Raw genomic sequence first — 17842 nt, 5'->3', positions numbered from 1 at the left:
GTTTTGTTTTGTTTATAAACATTTGTTATTTCATATTTGAGAGACAGAGAGAGACAGTGTGATCAGGGGAGGCCAGAGAGAGAGAAACACAGAATCTGAAACAAGCTCCAGGCTCTGAGTTGTCAGCACAGAGCCTGACGCAGGGCTCAAACTCACAAACTGTGAGATCATGACCTGAGCTAAAGTCGGACACTTAACCAACTGAGCCACCCAGGTGCCCCGAGTGAGTGTTTAACCAGGACTCAAAGTTGGACATCTGGCCCCCACTGCAACCCTTTTTCTCCTCTAAGCCCACACTGAATCTGGTGGCACCTTATCTTCTGTCTTCTCCTCAAGGACACATTCTCTCAGCACCTCCACACCCTTCCACGTCCCCCTTCGAGTCCCACTGATGACTCCCACTGATGGCTAAAAAATCCATTGGGGTGTGTTGTGGCACATAATGGCTTCTGGTCTCTCCTCTCCTTGTAAGACTTATGCCTTAGGGCCTTAACCCACAGTGATGTTGGACTCCCCAGATATGTGGACATTGGAGGGGAAAAGGCAGAATCCCTCGGGGCCAGAGCTTTGGATGTCCCTCACATGTGACCATGCACCCACCCTTGTTCTGCTGCTTCAGGAACAGCCCCACACCCTTGGGATGCCTTGACTCAGCAACCTAAGGCCATGCCAAAGGCTGATTTCCCTGGTTTTGGGTCCAGCCGGAAGTCTGCATGGCCAAGGCCACCCTGGCTGGCCTCACATGTGGGGTGCACCCCTGGCCTGAGAAACCTTGCATGCATGGTGAGGAGCTGTGGGAGCAGAGAACCACAGGGGCAGGAAGCTCGAGTCCCAGTGCTGCTCTAAACTCTCTGGGTGGCCCCAGCGTGTTAACCCTCCCAGCAAACCTCTGCTTCCTCCTCTGAAGGCAAGGAGGTCTGAAAGAATAAACAATGAGAGTTACATTAAAAACACAAAATCCTACAGAAATACCGAAAAATGATTCTCAGCACTGAGGACAAGCCTCCAACAGCCCCTGCTTCCTGGGGGTGAAGAGCAGAAATTGTGTATAACTCGGTAGCATGTTATTACGGCAATGTCCTGGTAGTATCACTAACATTTATTCAGTGCTTTACAGTTTATTGATATAATTCTATAAGGACAAAATCCCCCTTTGTTTCTCAGAATAGCCTGGTTAGGAAGGTGGAGGAGGCAATATCTCCATTTTCTAGATGAAATTCCTGACATTTAAGGAGCTGATGTGACTTGCACAGGGCCCTGTATCTAGTGAACAGTAAAACCAGGACTGGGACGCACATGCCCCAATTTATTGTCTAAAACTGTTATCAATAAAAAAATCTCCTGGTGATGGGACCCACCTTCCAACTTAACGCCAGCCAATAATAAACCTCTGATTCCTGTCAGTACCCAGTCTCAGTTGGGGGAAACCACCCCAGATTCCAAGGCATATGGTTTGCCCTGCTGGCCCCTTTTTCTAGGCCTGTTTTGTCCCTCCAGTGCTATATTGTGGCTTAGTAAGCCCCCTGTGCTTTTGAAGAAGTTCCTCTTAAGAAAAAGAATGAGCAATATATTAAGTAGCCAACCCTTTCTGGTTTTCTTGAATGGCAGGCAGGGCCAGGTAGAGAGCCTTCACTGAGAGCCTGGCCTCTCGGTCAGGACTCATGATTTAAACCTGTCTCTGACTCCCAGTCCACTTGGAACAACTGGTTTCTGAAATGTTCTTTTGCATCAAAGCCTGAGTATGTGACTTTCCAGCCCCACAGAGCCCTGCTCTTACCCATCTGGATTGGCATCTGAACTCACACCTGGGTTCGGGTAGGGGGGAAATGGACATTTCCTAACCCAGGTTCTCTTGGCCCACAGCTATTCAGAACCCTGACCCCGCCGTGTACGAGCTGAAAAGTTCTAAATCCAATAACACCTTTGTCTGCCTGTTCACCGATTTTGATTCACGAGACGATGTAGAACAAGCCAGAGAGTCCAACATGACTAGATTGGCAGGTACTGTGCTGGACATGAAGACTATGGATTCTAAGAGCAATGGGGCCGTGGCCTGGAGCACCAACTTTGATTTGGGATGCAGGAGTACCTTCAACCAGACCTTCCACTCCAGCTCGGGTGAGTCAGCCTTGGTGCCTATGCAAGCCCAATCTCCTCTCTTTGGGAGGCCTGGTTATTCCTAGAGCTCAGATGGATGGCATCTAAAAGCTGCTATGACTGGCTGTCTCAGCTTCATCAATTGTCAGCAGAGCCCCTACTGTCTTGTTACTGAGCACCAGTGAGCTCCTTGCAGCAGGTCGCAGGCTGTCATGGGCAAAGAACAGATGGGGAGAAGGTGGCAAGAAGGGCACTGGCCTCTCACCTGCCCTGAGTTCCTGCCTCCTTGCCTCTGCTTAGGCTGTTTGCCACTTGCTGCTCTTCCAGGCCCCAGTTTAATGCCTTTCTCCAAGATACCACCCCTTGTTTCTGTCTCTCTGCCAAAGGTCTAACCTCACCCAGTTGTTCATTCATTCAACATTGATTGTGCCTGTACAATGCCAGGTGCTGGAGTGGAGGAGTAAATAAATCCGATGAGGTGTAGGACATAAGGAAGCTCCATTTTAGTTGGGAGAGACCATCCATCAGCAATCAGAAATCTAGATAACTTCAGATTGTAATATGTACTTTAACTTGGGAGTTGAGGAAACAGCCAAGTTTGGGACAAAAAGCCAGGGAAGGGCTCTCTGGAGAAATGCTCTGTGAGATGATACTTAAAGGATAAGAAGGAACCAGCTGTGCCAAGGGCAAAGGGAGGATCCTGTGCAGGCCTGAGGCTGGAGCACAGTGAGAAAAGGGGCAGAGCAACAGGAAATGAGATGGAGGAAGTAGGGAAGGGTCACAACACAGGGCCTCCTAGGTCATGAGGGGGCAGCCACCATTCTAAGTACAATGAGAAGCTATCAATTGGTTTTAAGCAGGAGAATGGCATCCAATTTACTTTATTGAAAAGAGCACTCTGATTTCTGAGTGAAAAATGGATTGTAGGAACCAAGAGTGGAAGCAGAAAGGAAGCTGTTGCAGCAGAGAGATGATGGAAGCCGGGACAGGGAGGCAGCAAGGGAGTTGAGTGGTCAACACTGTCTCAGATTCAAAGTTAGAACCATGGAGGGGTGGGGGCACCTGGGTGGCTTAGTTGGTTAAGCGTCTGACTTTCGCTTAGGTCATGATCTCGCGGTTCGTGGGTTCGAGCCCTGCGTCGGGCTCTGTGCTGACTGCCAGCTCAGAGCCTGGAGCCTGTTTCAGTCTGTGATCCCTCTCTCTCTGACCCTCCCCTGCTCACGCTCTCTCTCTCTCTCTTCTAGAAATAAATAAAACATTTAAAAAAATTAAAAAAAAAAAAAAAAAAAAGAACCATGGAGGGGTGAGAAGGAAAGTGGAGATCAAGGAAGGCAGCTGGATTGTATGCCCGAGCAGCTGAGTCAATGACAGTGCCATTTACTGAGATGGTGACAACAAAGGAACAAATTTGGAGTACAGGGATTCAAACTTTGTGGGACACATGAAAACATCCACACTCCTTATGGCACTTGTCACTGTGTGTGTCTTACTGCCTCTTCCTGGAACTTACCCAAGGGCAGGGTCTGTGTCTGATGGCTCCTTGTGGCCTCGTGCCATATAATGTGTACTTTGCATGACCAGTGTTTGTTAAGTGAATAGAGTGGAACCCAGAAGCCAGGGTGTTGATCCCACCAATACCAGGGGCTCTCCCAGCAGGTGCCCATATGCGACAAGTTCCCTCCAGACGTCTCCATGAGAGAACGTGGAAAGTCTATAGACAGACATTCATCTGCCCAAATCCAAGGTCTGGGGTGGGAAAGTCAGCACTCAACTCTAAGAAAATTTCTTTGTTTCTCCTTTTAGAATTTTCCTGTGATGCCAATCTGGTAGAGAAAGGCTTTGAAACAGGTAAGAAAGGGGTCTATCCTGGCTTAAAATGCATCCATAATCACCCGGACTAGCTAGGAGAGGTGGGAGGGAATATGTGGATCTAGAATGAAGTTAGGAGTAACAGGAACATTCTGGAATGCCCAGGCTCCTCTCACCATCTCTAATGTTCTTTTCCCTTCTAAGTACTTTCAGGATGAGTCTCCAGTTTACTAGACCATGACTCACTCCTAGGCCTCTGTATTCCTTTCCACTGCTCCACTGTCAGAAGAACCAAAGAAAGTTTCTCGGCCCAGCTTTGATATTTCCCCACTACTTACACAAAGCCCTGAACTAACCAGATCACCCTCAGGACATTTTCTCTCTGTCTGCCTCCTTTCAAGAAAAGCAGCAGAACTCACATGGGCAGTAGTCTTATCTCTCAGCATCCTCACCTCTCCTTGCCACCTACCCTGGGCCCATCCATTTCCATCTGAGCCATTTTCATTGAATGATCCCCCTTGGGATCCAGATACCAGCTCCTCACTCAGGGCCCCAGACCCAAGGGATTACAGTGAGTTCTGAACACCACCCCATCCCTGCTCCTGAGGGATGCAGAAATAAAATAAAGACTTGAGTGCAGTTGGTGTTTTCCTTTTGAAACGGAATCCTGTTGACCCTGGAGGAACATACAAATATGCTTAGGAGGGGATGTGTACCCAAGTTCAAAGAAAGAGGTGGGCCAGTGGGGCGCCTGGGTGGCTTAGTCGGTTAAGCGTCCGACTTTCGCTTAGGTCATGATCTCGCGGTTCGTGGGTTCGAGCCCCGCGTCGGGCTCTGTGCTGACTGCCAGCTCAGAGCCTGGAGCCTGTTTCAGTCTGTGACTCCCTCTCTCTCTGACCCTCCTCTGCTCACGCTGTCTCTCTCTCTCTCCTAGAAATAAAATAAAACATTAAAAAAAAATTTTTTTTTAAAAAAAAAAAAAGAAAGAGGCGGGCCAGGAGCTGAGGCTTTGGGGGAAATCGTGGGTAGGTCACAGGGGCTGTGCAGACCTCGGGTGTACATGCCAATAATCTCTTGGTTTTGCAGATATGGACCTAAATCTCCACAACCTGATAGTGATTGGGCTCCGTATCTTCCTCCTGAAGGTGGTTGGCTTTAATCTGCTCATGACGCTGAGGTTGTGGTCCAGCTGAGGTAAGCAGGCATCTCCAGTGGGAGTGCAAGCCGTGAGGGTCTTAGCATGGGTCCCCAAAGTCAGAAAGCAAACCTCCCCCCAGGGTTTCACTTTTAGTTCCTAAGGCTGGACACACCAAACTCTTCCACTTTTTCCTATTAGGGAAACTTTGGCCTGGATCATTGGTATAACACAGTACACTCCTCAGGTGACAACAGTCACCTTAGTTGAGCCACGGCTCCCCTATGAATCATGCAGGATGGCTGTTATTATCCTCACTTTGGAAAAGAAGTTGAGGCCAAGTAACATCAAGGGCCACTCACTAATTAGAGTCAAAGAATAAGAGAAACTCAGAACCCAGACTCATTCATACCCATGTCTTCCACTGTACCCATTTCACTGCAAAACCTAGAGGGGGCCACAATTCCTTTCCTCATCTCCTCCATACCCAATATGGTGGTAAGACATTATATTCCTCTTACACCCTAATCCTGGCTAGCATCTCCATACCCTTCTCTCTCAGTATCCCTGGTCATCCTACTGACAAGTGCATCCTGTTGGGTCACCAGCAAAAAGAACTCCAGAGTCCATTAGAACTCTGCAATACAGGCATCTCCTTCACATCCCTAACTGTCTTGAGTCTGTCTCCTCAGTATATAGCCTGACTTCTGATCTTCCCCATCCCAGGTCACCAAGAATGTGAGAGCCCAGCGCTCCCCTGCTCCCGCCGCACCTCCTCCCCCTCTTCAAGCAGAGAGGCACACTCCTGCCACCATGGAGAAGAAGGTTCCCTCCGCCTCTCTGGTCCCACTGGCAATGCCACTGACCAGATCCTGTCAGATGTTTGTGATCAAGATGCTGAAGAGCTGCCAAACACCGCTACGACCCCCTCTGTCCCCTCATCGCTGCTTGTCACTGCCTGACACTCCCGGCAAAGGCATGGGGCTACTGTGGCCTCACCTGGCTGGGGAGAAACTCCCCAACCTTCCCCTGAGACTGCCCATATGTCCCCTGTTTGAGGGATCCCCAGTGGGTCCTCTTGGGCTCTAGCTCCTGGAGAATGTTGTGAGGAGTTTATATGTTTTAAATAATGTTCATAAAGGAATAACACATTACACTTTTCCCCAAGATGTGGGGAAAATTATTATCTAGACCCTGCTGTGCTGTGTATCTGAGCCACATTGTATATTCTGCTGCCTATGACTTCATTAAAGGTGATTGAAAGAGCAGAGACTGTGCTCCTGTTTGACTGTGTTTGGTCAGGGTCACTTTCGGCTTGCTCTTGATCACTGGCTGGGCAGAAAGAAACCAAGGCGTTCGTCCTAATGCCATTCAGAAAGCCTAACTCATCAAGTTGCTTAAGTCAACCTCTTCCTGGAACAACCTCTTAAAAATTCCACTTAGAAGGCTGTGCTGGGGGCCAAGCAAACCCACTTAAAAGTTTATGTCCCTGCTCTTCTATTTTCAGGCCACACCACTGGGCCACCCATAGCAGACAGCCTACATCCATGACTGGTAATGGCTTGCAGTTGAAATTTAGCAGACAGAGACCACACAGCAAGTATCCTCAAAATGCCACCCACTGTCTCCTGCCTTCCGGGAACATTTCCTTTGCCTTTCCTTTCAAACTGGATTCCCACTGAAATGGTGCATTGCCCCCACAGATTCATGGCTGGGGACCAACCACCACTCCACTGCCTGGGTCCCAACCCAATGCCCCAACTTTTAGAAGGGGGTGAAGATTAGCCAGACTTTCTATTCCCCCCACCCTGGATGTGAGAAATGGGTCCTCTCCCCTCAAGCCCAGGGACTCTGCCAAGGAGAGTGGATATCTCAAGCTCTCACCTACAAGACAGGAGGTAGAGTTCCCTGGGGGTCCTTGGGATTCTTCTGAGCCTCCTGCTGCCTGAGTGCCTTTCCCTGGGGCCATGGACACTGATGGGAACATCCCTCAGAGATTCGGCCATCCTCCTCACCATTACTGATATCAAGCCCAGTGCTTACCAATTCCCAGGGGTAAGAGAGGGCCCTATTCCCAAACACCTCTATGGTTCACCCATGTGTCTCTGGCCACACCAACCATTAATATACAAATCCTTCCAAGCTACAGTTCAGGCCTGCTTCTTATCACAGGGATAGACCACCAGCTCCAAGACGTGAGTTAGGCATGTCCCTCCCCTCCATGAGCCCCAGGATCACCACCTATAAAATGTCACATAGGACTGGAAGGCTGCCGGGAAGGAAGATGCACGGGAGTTCCATGCATCTCTGATCCTGTGGCCTCCATTCGGAACTAAGAGCCACTGTCCATCTCCTGGCTGGCCTTACTGAGGGTAGTCACAGAATCCTCAGTTCTCTCAGAACTCCCTCATCTGAGGCCTGAATACAGGCCCCTTTAAAGATCACTGAAGGGAACAGCGGCAGAGGAAATCCCATCCTAGCGGATCACTGTCACACAGGACAGAGACCACCTTCCCAAAAGTGAGATCCAGCCACCTGTGGGGAACTGAAAACTGTCTCCCCATCAATCTGATGCAACAGAGATCCCAGTGGAAATATCTTTTAATTAAAGCATTCTCCTCCCCATATTAAATGCAAATGCTCCTAGGAGGGTTCACAGAGCAAGCCTTTATCAACCGTTAAAATCATAAGGCAAATTCATTTTTGTTTTGTTTTTTGTTTTCTTCTAAAGTAGGAATTCACTCTGGTCTGTATGCAAAAGACCCAGGCAAAGGATGTGTGGGTGGCTGGAGAGCAGCTCAGCTCCTGAGAGTTGGTGGCAAAGATGCTGAGACTAAAGGGGACACAGGGGCTTTAGGGCAGGGGACCGGACAGAGAGACCCCTTCCAGAACCCGGGAGGAAGCTCAGACTGAAGGAGGCCAAGGGAGCCTGTGGAGTCAGCCCCAGCCCGGGGCCCTCAGCTGTCAGGGCCCTGAAGTCATGGACCCCTAAGGCCACCCAAGGACCTATGAGGTGATGGTCAGTGACTGGGGATCCACCCACCAGACCCAGGGAGAGAGGAAGGCCTCCTCCTTCTGGGCCCAGCCCAAGCCAAGGGTGACAAGGCCTCAGGCAGGTAGGAAGCCATCTGGAAAGCAGAGGCATTTCCATCCCAAACCAGGGTTCCTCGATCCCTATAAGAACCCTCCCTCAAGTCTAAGGCAGTTACACCTAAAGCTACCTAGAGCCGAGTCAGAGGACAGACCAGGAGCAAGTGGGGGTGCTGAGGGGGTGGTGCAGAGACTGTGCTCATCTTTATCCACTCTGTCCTCATGTCTGGCCCCAGGGCCCACCAAAGGCGTCAGAGGGAATTAAAGTAGCCTTACGAGGTGGCCCAGATACAGATTCCCTGTGCCCACTGGGAGGGTCAGTGCTAGGCCTAGGGTCACTGCAGCAGAGCCCCTCAGTGCAGTAAAGGACCAGGCATTGCTCAGCCTGAGAGGAAAAGGCTGCTGAGAAAACCTAGAGACACAGTCATTGCATCCATAGCAAGGCCCAGCCCTGAAGAGTCCCAGGCCCCATGAACAGGGACCAGCCTCAAGGAAAGGAGGCCACTGTCCATCCCACTAGAGAATATGTCACCAAGGCCAGATGTAGAACGGATTTGTCTGGACAGACACCCTCCTGCCCCAAAAGGCATAAGCACAGGCCAGCCCTGAAGGCAGAAGAATGAACCAAATCACTTTTCACAACCTCAGGCCTAAGATCCTAGAGAATCCTCTGACCCAGAAACCTGCCCTTGAGTGTAATTAGAATCACTGGCCCATCAAGAGAAGGCCAGGCTACACAAGCATGAAGCGGGGTGGGGTCTTAAGCTCCAACAGAGTGACCCTCTGCTATGACCCACCACTGCAGAAGCAGCCATCTGAGTCTTGAAGGATTATTCATCTTCTTGGTTTACCCATTAAAATCCAACTCCCCTGGGTCACATGGAAAGCCTTCACAGGTATCACCTAAGTTATCAGGTAACATCTGGGCAAGAAAGTCCACTCAACTATGCACTCCTCAGGATGGGAAGTGTATCTTGTTCATCTGTGTGTTTACAACACCTAGCACAGTGTCTGACACACAACAGACACTTAATATACATGTAACTAGCAAATGAACAAAGAAATAATTAGTGCCGTTAGGCATGGGAAGGAAGCCAAGTTGGTGGGGAAGGTGAGGGAGAAAGGGAAACGGAGATTAATAGAGGAGTTGGCTGGTGAGCTGCTATTTCACAGTTTTGCCAAGAGCTAAGAGTAACCTGTCAAGAACTATCAGGAAAAGCAAAACCTGAGTGATGGCCCATTGGCCAGTGAAGCCCCCAGGCAGGCAATCATCCAATAGAGTCTAGAGGATGTTACTCTGGGAGAACACACAAGAAGCAGGGTAGGCAGAACCCAGAACACTGAGCAACCATTGTAAGGTACAGGCTGGAAGGTCACATTATGGGTCCACCTCACTTTCCCCACATGGCCTATCTTTTTTTTTTTTTTTACAAATAGTTTATTGTCAAATTAGTTTCCACATAACACCCAGTGCTCATCCCCATAAGTGCCCTCCTCCATGCCCATCCCTCCTCCCCCCCACATCCATCAGTCCTCAGTTTTTGTCAGCATTCAAGAGTCTCTCATGGTTTGCCTCTCTCCCTTTCCCCCACTATTTCCCCCCTTCTTCTCCCGGTTGGTCCTCTGTTAAGTTCCTCCTAGTCCTCCTATACGTGCACACATATGATATTTGTCCTTCTCTGCCTGACTTATTTCGCTCAGCATAACACCCTCAAGGTCCATCCATGTTGCTACACATGGCCAGATTTCATTGTTTCTCATTGCCATGTAGTATTCCATCGTATAGATAAACCACATCTTCTTGATCCATTCATCTGTTGATGGACACTTAGGCTCTTTCCATGTTTTAGCTATTGTGGAGAGTGCTGCTATGAACATTGGGGTACATGTGCTCCTATGCATCAGCATTTCTGTATCCCTTGGGTAAATTCCTAGCAGTGCTATTGCTGGGTCTTAGGGGAGTTCTATTGTTAGTTTCCTGAGGAACCTCCACACTGTTTTCCAGAGGGGCTGTACCAGTTTACATTCCCACCAACAGTGTAGGAGGGTGCCCGTTTCTCCACATCCTCGCCAGCATCTAGAGTTCTCTGATTTGCTCATTTTAGCCACTCTGACTGGCGTGAGGTGGTATCTCAGTGTGGTTTTGATTTGTATTTCCCTGATGAGGAGCGATGCTGAGCATCGTTTCATGTGTCTGTTGGCCATCTGGATGTCCTCTTTGGAGAAGTGTCTGTTCATATCTTCTGCCCATTTCTTCACTGGGTTGTTTGTTTTTCGGGCGTGTAGTTTGGTGAGTTCCTTATAGATTCTGGATATTAACCCTTTATCTGATATGTCATTTGCAACTATCTTTTCCCATTCCGTTGGTTGCCTATTAATTTTCTGGGTTGTTTCCTTTGCTGTGCAGAAGCTTTTAATCTTGATGAGGTCCCAACAATTTATTTTTGCTCTTGATTCCCTTGCTTTTGGGGATGTGTCAAGTAAGAAGTTGCTGCGGTGGAGGTCAAGGAGGTTGTTTCCTGCTTTCTCCTCTAGGGTGTTGATAGTTTCCTGTCTCATGTTCAGGTCCTTTATCCATTTTGAGTTGATTTTTGTGCATGGTGTGAGAAAATGATCTAGTTTCATTCTTCTGCATGTTGCTGTCCAGTTCTCCCAACACCATCTGTTAAAAAGGCTGTCTTTTTTCCATTGGATATTCTTTCCTGCTTTGTCAAAAATTAGTTGGCTGTATACTTTTGGGTCCACTTCTGAGTTCTCAATTCTGTTCCATTGGTCTATGGGTCTGTTTTTGTGCCAATACCATACTGTCTTGATGATGACAGCTTTGTAGTAGAGGCTAAAGTCTGGGATGGTGATCCCTCCCGTTTTGGTTTTATTTTTCAGTATTACTTTGGCTATTCGTGGTCTTTTGTGGTTCCATACAAATTTTTGGATAGTTTGTTCTAGTTTTGAGAAGTATGCTGGTGCAATTTTGATGGGAATTGCATTGAATGTGTAGAGTGTTTTAGGTAGTAATGACATCTTAACTACCCACATGGCCTATCTTAAAACCACTTCTCTCGTCTACCTCCCAGAGCAGTGTGTGGGACAAAGAGCTCCTGAGGACAGACCTACAGGGATCAAGCCAGGTGGGGACCCAGAGCTGTCATTCTGTTAATAAGTGCGCTGACTGGTTAGAAGCCTGCAGGACCACCTGAGTCCTGCCTTTGTGTAAGGCCACCTGGTTTCCAGACCTCATTTCACCCAGACACACACGTATAAGGTTTCCTCTGAGGATCAGCCAAAAAGCTATATTTTGAAATTAATAAACAGGTCAGACACTGAGTCAGTAGCCAGAAGTAGGACAGGAAGTGGAAAAAGTCTCCCACTTCCCTGCAGGTGTTCGGGGGCTCAGGGCCTCCCCTCCCCATTTCCATGACGTAATAGTTGCCCAGAGGGGCAAGTGGGGCACCCTTTGAAGCTCTCCCACAAAAGCCACATCCTCTGCAAAGAGGAGTTAAAAATACTGAGTGAGAGATAGTATCGCCTCAGGCCACGTGCTGGGGCCAGGCAGGCTGGGCCGTTACACCGCCACCAACAACCGCAGGTGCGACAGGAAGACGGAGAGCTGGGGGAGGAGGGGGGCGGTGCCGGCGGGCAGCAGGCCGGGGAGGTGCTGCACACCCGGTTGCATGCGAGAAGCTTCTCCCACCCCGCCTCTGCCCCTCCTCTGAACCAAGCACTAAGATCAAACCTTGACCACACCTGATTAAACATTTGCTTAATACAGGGCAGGCCCTCTAGGCTTACGTCCAGCCCACCCTCCCTGAAGCCACATTTGCCCCCACACACAGCTGGAGCTGGTTGGTTCTCGGAGGAAGACCCTTAACTCCAGGCCTAGGCTGAGGTGCTGGGTGATGGCCCGGACGGAATCTGCCTCTCAGAGACCAGCACCCCTGGATGCGGGAGACCCATAGAAAAGGAGCCTCAGAACTGAGGCCAGAACCCGAAACGCGAAAAACGCAGAGCTTGGACATCCCACTCGGTGGTAGTGTCCGCCGCCGTCCATCTGGGGGCAGCAGCGCTCCACCAAAAAGGCCTCTTTCCCTCAGTCCGCTGATTCTGAGGGAGGAAAGGCCTCCCAAAACTTAGGAAAACCTCCTTCCAAGGAAAATAAAAGGGCTGGTGACTTTCATACAGTGAACGGAGCCCCTGACCTTTGCCAGTAGCTGCACGGGGCTCCAGCGCTTGTGTGATCCTATCACCTCCCCGTAGAGGGAAGTGGGTGCCGAATCCGGCCCTGCAAGCGGCAGGGGGCACTATCTGCCCAGGATCATCAGGTTGGCTGAGCACGAAGGGGAGCCTGGGGGCGGGGCAGGAGAGGGGGAGAGAGCTAAGGGGGGCCTTGGGAGAGAGGTGTGAATTCAGAATCTGGCAGTAGGGTCCACGGTTGCCCTGGCCTTGTGCCCTGATCACCAAATGCCCGGAGCCTCAGTTTCCCAGTGAGATCAATGCTCTCTCACAGGGTAGTTTCCGAACCAAGGCTTTCTTTCACATTGCTTTCCTGCCACGTGCCAGACCCTGTGCCAGGCTCTGGGCATTGTCTCTGTACAATGACTCCACACAGATGAAGTTCAAGAATAGGCAAAACTAATTCACCAGTGATAGAAATGAGAACAGTGGATGCCTCTGAGGTAGAAGGATTGACAGGGAAAGGCCATGAGGGAAGTTTCCGGGTGGTGGAAATTATCTGTATCTTGATGTGGGTGAATGTTACTTGGATGTGTACACATGTCAAAATGTGTCATAATGTACACCTCGGACTTGTGCATTTTTGTATCTGTTAATTATATTTCAATAAAGTTCCATTCCTATTAAATGTACACACAGTTTCTGTCCTCAAGGAGCTAACAGTCCAGTGAATATGTAAGCACGAAAGATATGTGTCAACTTCTGTACTTTCATAATGGAGGTTTCTGTTATATCTTGGGGATAAGTCCTGGGCAGAAGTCAGGAGAACCGGTTGTTACTATAAGCTTCACGGCCTCACTAGTCTTAAACATTGAATCTTCCCAATTTTTCACCAGTCGTGTGGATAAAATATAAAGTAGCCCACCCACTTCTCAATACTGTCGAAGGGATAAGGGTGTACAAGCTTAGTAAACACACATGCACACAGAGTAAAACCTTGGATTGCAAGTAACTTGTTCTGCAAGTGTTCCGCAAGACGAGTAAATAATTCTAATAAGCTTTAACTTGATAAACAAGGGATATCTTGCAATATGAGCAGTATGTGACGCCGAACGGCACATGATCACAACTAAGCCAATGTTCTTGAAATTCCCTTTGATATATGAGTGCTTTGGATTACAGGCGTGTTTCTGGAACAAATTATGCTCACCAACCAAGGTTTTACTGCATAAGGAAACACCTGGGAGGATGGACCATGACCCCATGTGCTGATCATCAGGCTGGCCCACCAAGCTGACCAAGGGCTCCAGGCTTCCAGGTGCCACTAGCATGTGCTGTTTCCCATAGCAGATGACCACCTCTCCCCTCACTGTGGCCATGGGAGCTTCTCACAACACCAGCATGCACGTTTTCTTCCTCCTTCCATGGCTTCCATGTTCCGGGAAAGCTTGATGAAGCACCTGCCAGAAACACTGGCAAGGCCGTGGCCCCATTTCTGACAAAAGCCACTACTCCTGGCCCCAGAGCACTTCAGGCCTCCCTGATTCTCTACCCTGAATGTTTTGGTTCTTCTCTCCCCTCTCACCCTCCAGGGCCTCGCTGCCCTCAGAAAGGTCCCTGGGACCCTGCAGGACACAAGATCTGAAGGCATAAGGCAGACCTCTGCAGCACCGTCCAGGGGTAGCTTCTCAGGGCAGCCATCATCTCACAGGCCAGAACATCCTCAAGGCTCCCACAGGCTCTCACCACCTTCGGAAAGAGCCCAGTCTTCCTGTTTGCTCTGGAAATGGGAGCATGTTCCTATTCCAGAGGCAGTAGAGTCCACAGGAGAGATCCCTCCCATGTTCAAAACCTTTCAAAAAATCCCACTGAGGCAAAGGAGCATGCCTGTCTACCCTCTTCCCTGAACCACCCAAATATAATTCGGCCAAGGAGGAAAAAAGAAAACATTAGGGGAAGAGCATATAAATGTAAGACAAGGCTGGCGAGACTTAAGAGAGTTTAAGTAGATGAAGGAAATGTGGTTTAGAGAGTGGTGAGCAACGGGTCTCCATATCATGCTTCCAGCCTTGATCGGGGAAACTGGGTTAACCTTAAAAAGGACTTCTCTCCAGTGGAGACCTCAAGAAACTATTTTTAGCAAACTCTGGGGTGTCCTTGCTTCTCCTTGCTGATCCGTTATTCCAGTGATTTACCAAGCAATGCGGGTGCAGCAACATCTTTATCTAGAATCTTTACAGCAACAATAGCCTGTTCCTCACCAAAGCAAACATTATCTCCTCTGATCTTCATGGTAAACCTAAGCGGGAGACAGAGTACTACCTCTCCCTTTCACAAATCTTAGGTTAAGTGGCTTGCTTGCGATCACAGGATCACAGAGCACTAGGCCCACATCAGGAACCCCCCTGGCTTTCCAGGAAGTACTGTGGACACGAAGCCCCAGCTGGTTCCAGAAGCTGTCGTCAAAGAGGAAGGAGCAGAAAAGGCCTGGGGTCTCTTGACTTGCCCAAGACCAGTGTCTTGTATTCTGCCTGAATGTCCCTTCCCTCTTCTGTGACTCTTCACCTACTTGATCCCCCTCTAGGATCAGACTAGAAGGCAAAGCAGGCCCGCACATTTAGGCACTCCTCCAATACACGCTGCTAGTAGTCTCCTGAGGCAATACTTTCTGCACATGCGAACCCCACTCCTCATTCACAGGGCAACACAAGTTAGTAAAATAATATGCAGACACACTCAGCTGTTTGGGCTCCTGGCTCTCTCAGCTGTCAGATCTCAGCCTAAATGTCACCTGCTCAGAGAGGGCTTTCCTGACCACCTCTTCTGAGGAGCTCCCTCCTGAGCTCCATTTACAACCACCTCACACAGTTTATGTCCTCCACTCCCCAAAGAACAACACAATTCTATTTATGTGCTAATCTGGCTCTCTTCCCAGCTAGGATTTAAGGCTCTGAGTGGGAAGCCTCTGGTCTGTTCTGATCACCTCTGTATCTCTTGTAGCTGGCACAGAGTAGGCACTCAAATACTTTTTTAGGTAAATGATGAATAGAAAGAAGGCGCTCTCCCACCAGATGTGTCTTACTAATTAACATCCTGAAACTTGACTGGGGTAAAATGTTGATAATTGTTGAAGCTGAACGTTGGGCATCTGGGAGTTTACTTGTCTTGTGTGTGTGTGTGTGTGTGTCTGTGTGTGTGTGTCTGTCTGTCTGTCTGTGTGTGTCTGTGTAAATTTCAATAATAAAAAGTTAAAATCTAAGTTGTCCATCCCTGGAATTTTATTTTCTTTTTTTTTTTTAAATGTTTTATTTATTTCTAGGAGAGAGAGAGAGAGACAGCGTGAGCAGGGGAGGGTCAAAGAGAGAGGGAGTCACAGACTGAAACAGGCTCCAGGCTCTGAGCTGGCAGTCAGCACAGAGCCCGACGCGGGGCTCGAACCCACAAACCGCGAGATCATGACCCGAGCGAAAGTCGGACGCTTAACCAACTACGTCACCCGGGTGCCCCCCATCCCTGGAATTTTAAAAAACAGAGCAAGCCAGGGGTGCCTGGGTGGTTCAGTTGGTTAAGCATCCGACTTGGGCTCAGGTCATGCATGATCTCAGCTGATCATGAGTTCGAGCCCCACATTGAACTGGAACCTGCTTCGGTTCTCTGGCTTTCTCTTTCTCTGCCCCTGCCCCGCTCACACTGTCGCTCTCCCTCTCCTTCTCTCTTTCTCAAAAAATAAACAAACATTTAAAAAAAAAATTTTTTTTTAAGCAGAGCAAGCCTGAATAGCTGACCCTAATGAAGGCTCCTAGCAGTAAGGGCTCTCTCCTCTGGAGAGAGGAAGGCCCACCATTGGCCACCATTGGCCACCATAGCCCTATAGCCGAAAGCCAGTAAAACTGGATGAGCCGCTGAGGGAGAAAAGCAATATATGTGAAATGGTCCTCAGCATTTCTGATGACAGCCATGAGAGTACGGACACATTTGTAGAGCAATTACATTAACAAGGTACTTCCACTTACATTTTGTTGGGACAATATGTGAAGTATTATTATCCCCATGCTTATTATTTTATTATTTATTGCATTCAAAGCCTAATCCAAATGCTTTGGAATAAGACAGAAGTAAGATTCAAACCCTAACACTTGCAAACTGAATTTCCATTTCCTCATCTGGAAAGGAATAGCACCTCCCTTCCTCATGGGATTTATAGGGAAACATAAATAGCAGGAGGGCACTTAATGCCATTACAGACACTCAATGTCAAATCACTCACTCCTGGACAGCAAGGATTGTGTCTTAGAACCCTATGCACTATGTGGTGCAGTGCCTAGGTGCCTAATTATTTGCTAAATTTTAGAGACAGCATGAAAGGTCAATACAGACAATAAGCAGCAGAACAGGTTCTTAAATCAACACTTTCCAGTCAAGCAAAATGCTTTCTGCAACACCAGGCTGCCTGGGGGAGAGGGAGGAGGGTGGCTGGAAAATACATCTCTTTTTTCATCCCATTGACAGAAGTTTTGTAATAAGCTTGGACCCGCTTACTAGTTGAATGTAAGCAAATGTTTTTTATTTTGCTTTTCAGAAGCTTCCTCCTACTTCTTTCTCATTTCCCTCATCTGGGAATCCTTGTTCTGAGAAGTGTTATTTTCCCCTCAAGGAGACATCCATTGTTTATTATTTGTTAAAATGTTTTTTAACTAAATGTAGGTACAAAGTCATAGAGCACTCAAACTTGAGACACCCCGAGCCTCTGGTAACTAGCCAGTGCTGGCTTTCTGAGCCTCCAAAACCAGGGGAACAGGCCTCTGTGACCTTGCCAAGTATTTTCCAACCATCATAACAAAAGTATTTTGAAGCCTGAGATGAAAGGGTATGATCAAAGAGGCCAAAGGTAGAGGGTGCTGAGAGAAGAAAACACAAGAGATGGTTTCCATGTGATAGGGGACAGGAAGTGTGTGGGCAGGAGGTGCTCAGGGCTGGGCTTCCCACCACTGCAGAAAATGGCAGGCAACAGACTCTTTACAGTGGTTGTGGCAAATGGCTTCCGGCCCCACAAAAGAGCACAGAAAATAAAAATAAACCCACCTTATAAAAGGTGTCGAGCTAGAAGCAGCAGGAAATGCTGCTACTCTCTGTACCATGGTACTCAAAATCTACTCGTTCAACATGCTATATTGAGTACCCATGCATTAAGGCCCATGGAGAAATATTATTATCGCAACATAGCTGGTGGGTATTGAGAAAGGTCCAGAAATAGGAAGAGGTATCTAATGAACAGATTAGCTATCCTGGTTCAGTGCCTCTCATCCACCATGTCTTTAGCTACTTCAGCTAAAAACGAAAACAAAAACAAAACCCACCTAAGAATCAGAAACTCAATTAGGGGAGTGGAATAGGGGGTAACACATTCTTTTAAGCTTGAAGGAATAGTTAGTTCCAAAGCTAACTCTTCTGTATATGCATAGTTGAGAACCACCGAGCAAGTCAAGCAAGTGAGTCACTTGTAATGAGTTTTTAACTAAATTTAAAAACCCAAAACTCCAA

General features: G+C 48.4%; 1 gene segment (V, D, J or C); it reads left to right on the top strand.

Moving 5' to 3' along the window:
• LOC120240454 overlaps positions 1–6309 on the top strand; it is a 499568-nt gene extending 493259 nt beyond the window's left edge. Inside the window, 4 exon segments of the C gene segment in view lie at positions 1864–2118; positions 3901–3945; positions 4993–5100; positions 5768–6309. Coding sequence covers positions 1864–2118; positions 3901–3945; positions 4993–5099 — 407 coding nt within the window.
• Positions 6310–17842: the final 11533 nt, after the last annotated feature.

The sequence above is a fragment of the Hyaena hyaena genome, unplaced genomic scaffold (assembly GCF_003009895.1).
Source record: "Hyaena hyaena isolate Hyena2069 unplaced genomic scaffold, ASM300989v1 scaffold_256, whole genome shotgun sequence".
In the NCBI taxonomy this organism is placed as follows: domain Eukaryota; kingdom Metazoa; phylum Chordata; class Mammalia; order Carnivora; family Hyaenidae; genus Hyaena; species Hyaena hyaena.
Note: the sequence above shows the minus strand (reverse complement) of the source record. Positions and strands in the feature narration are given on the sequence as shown.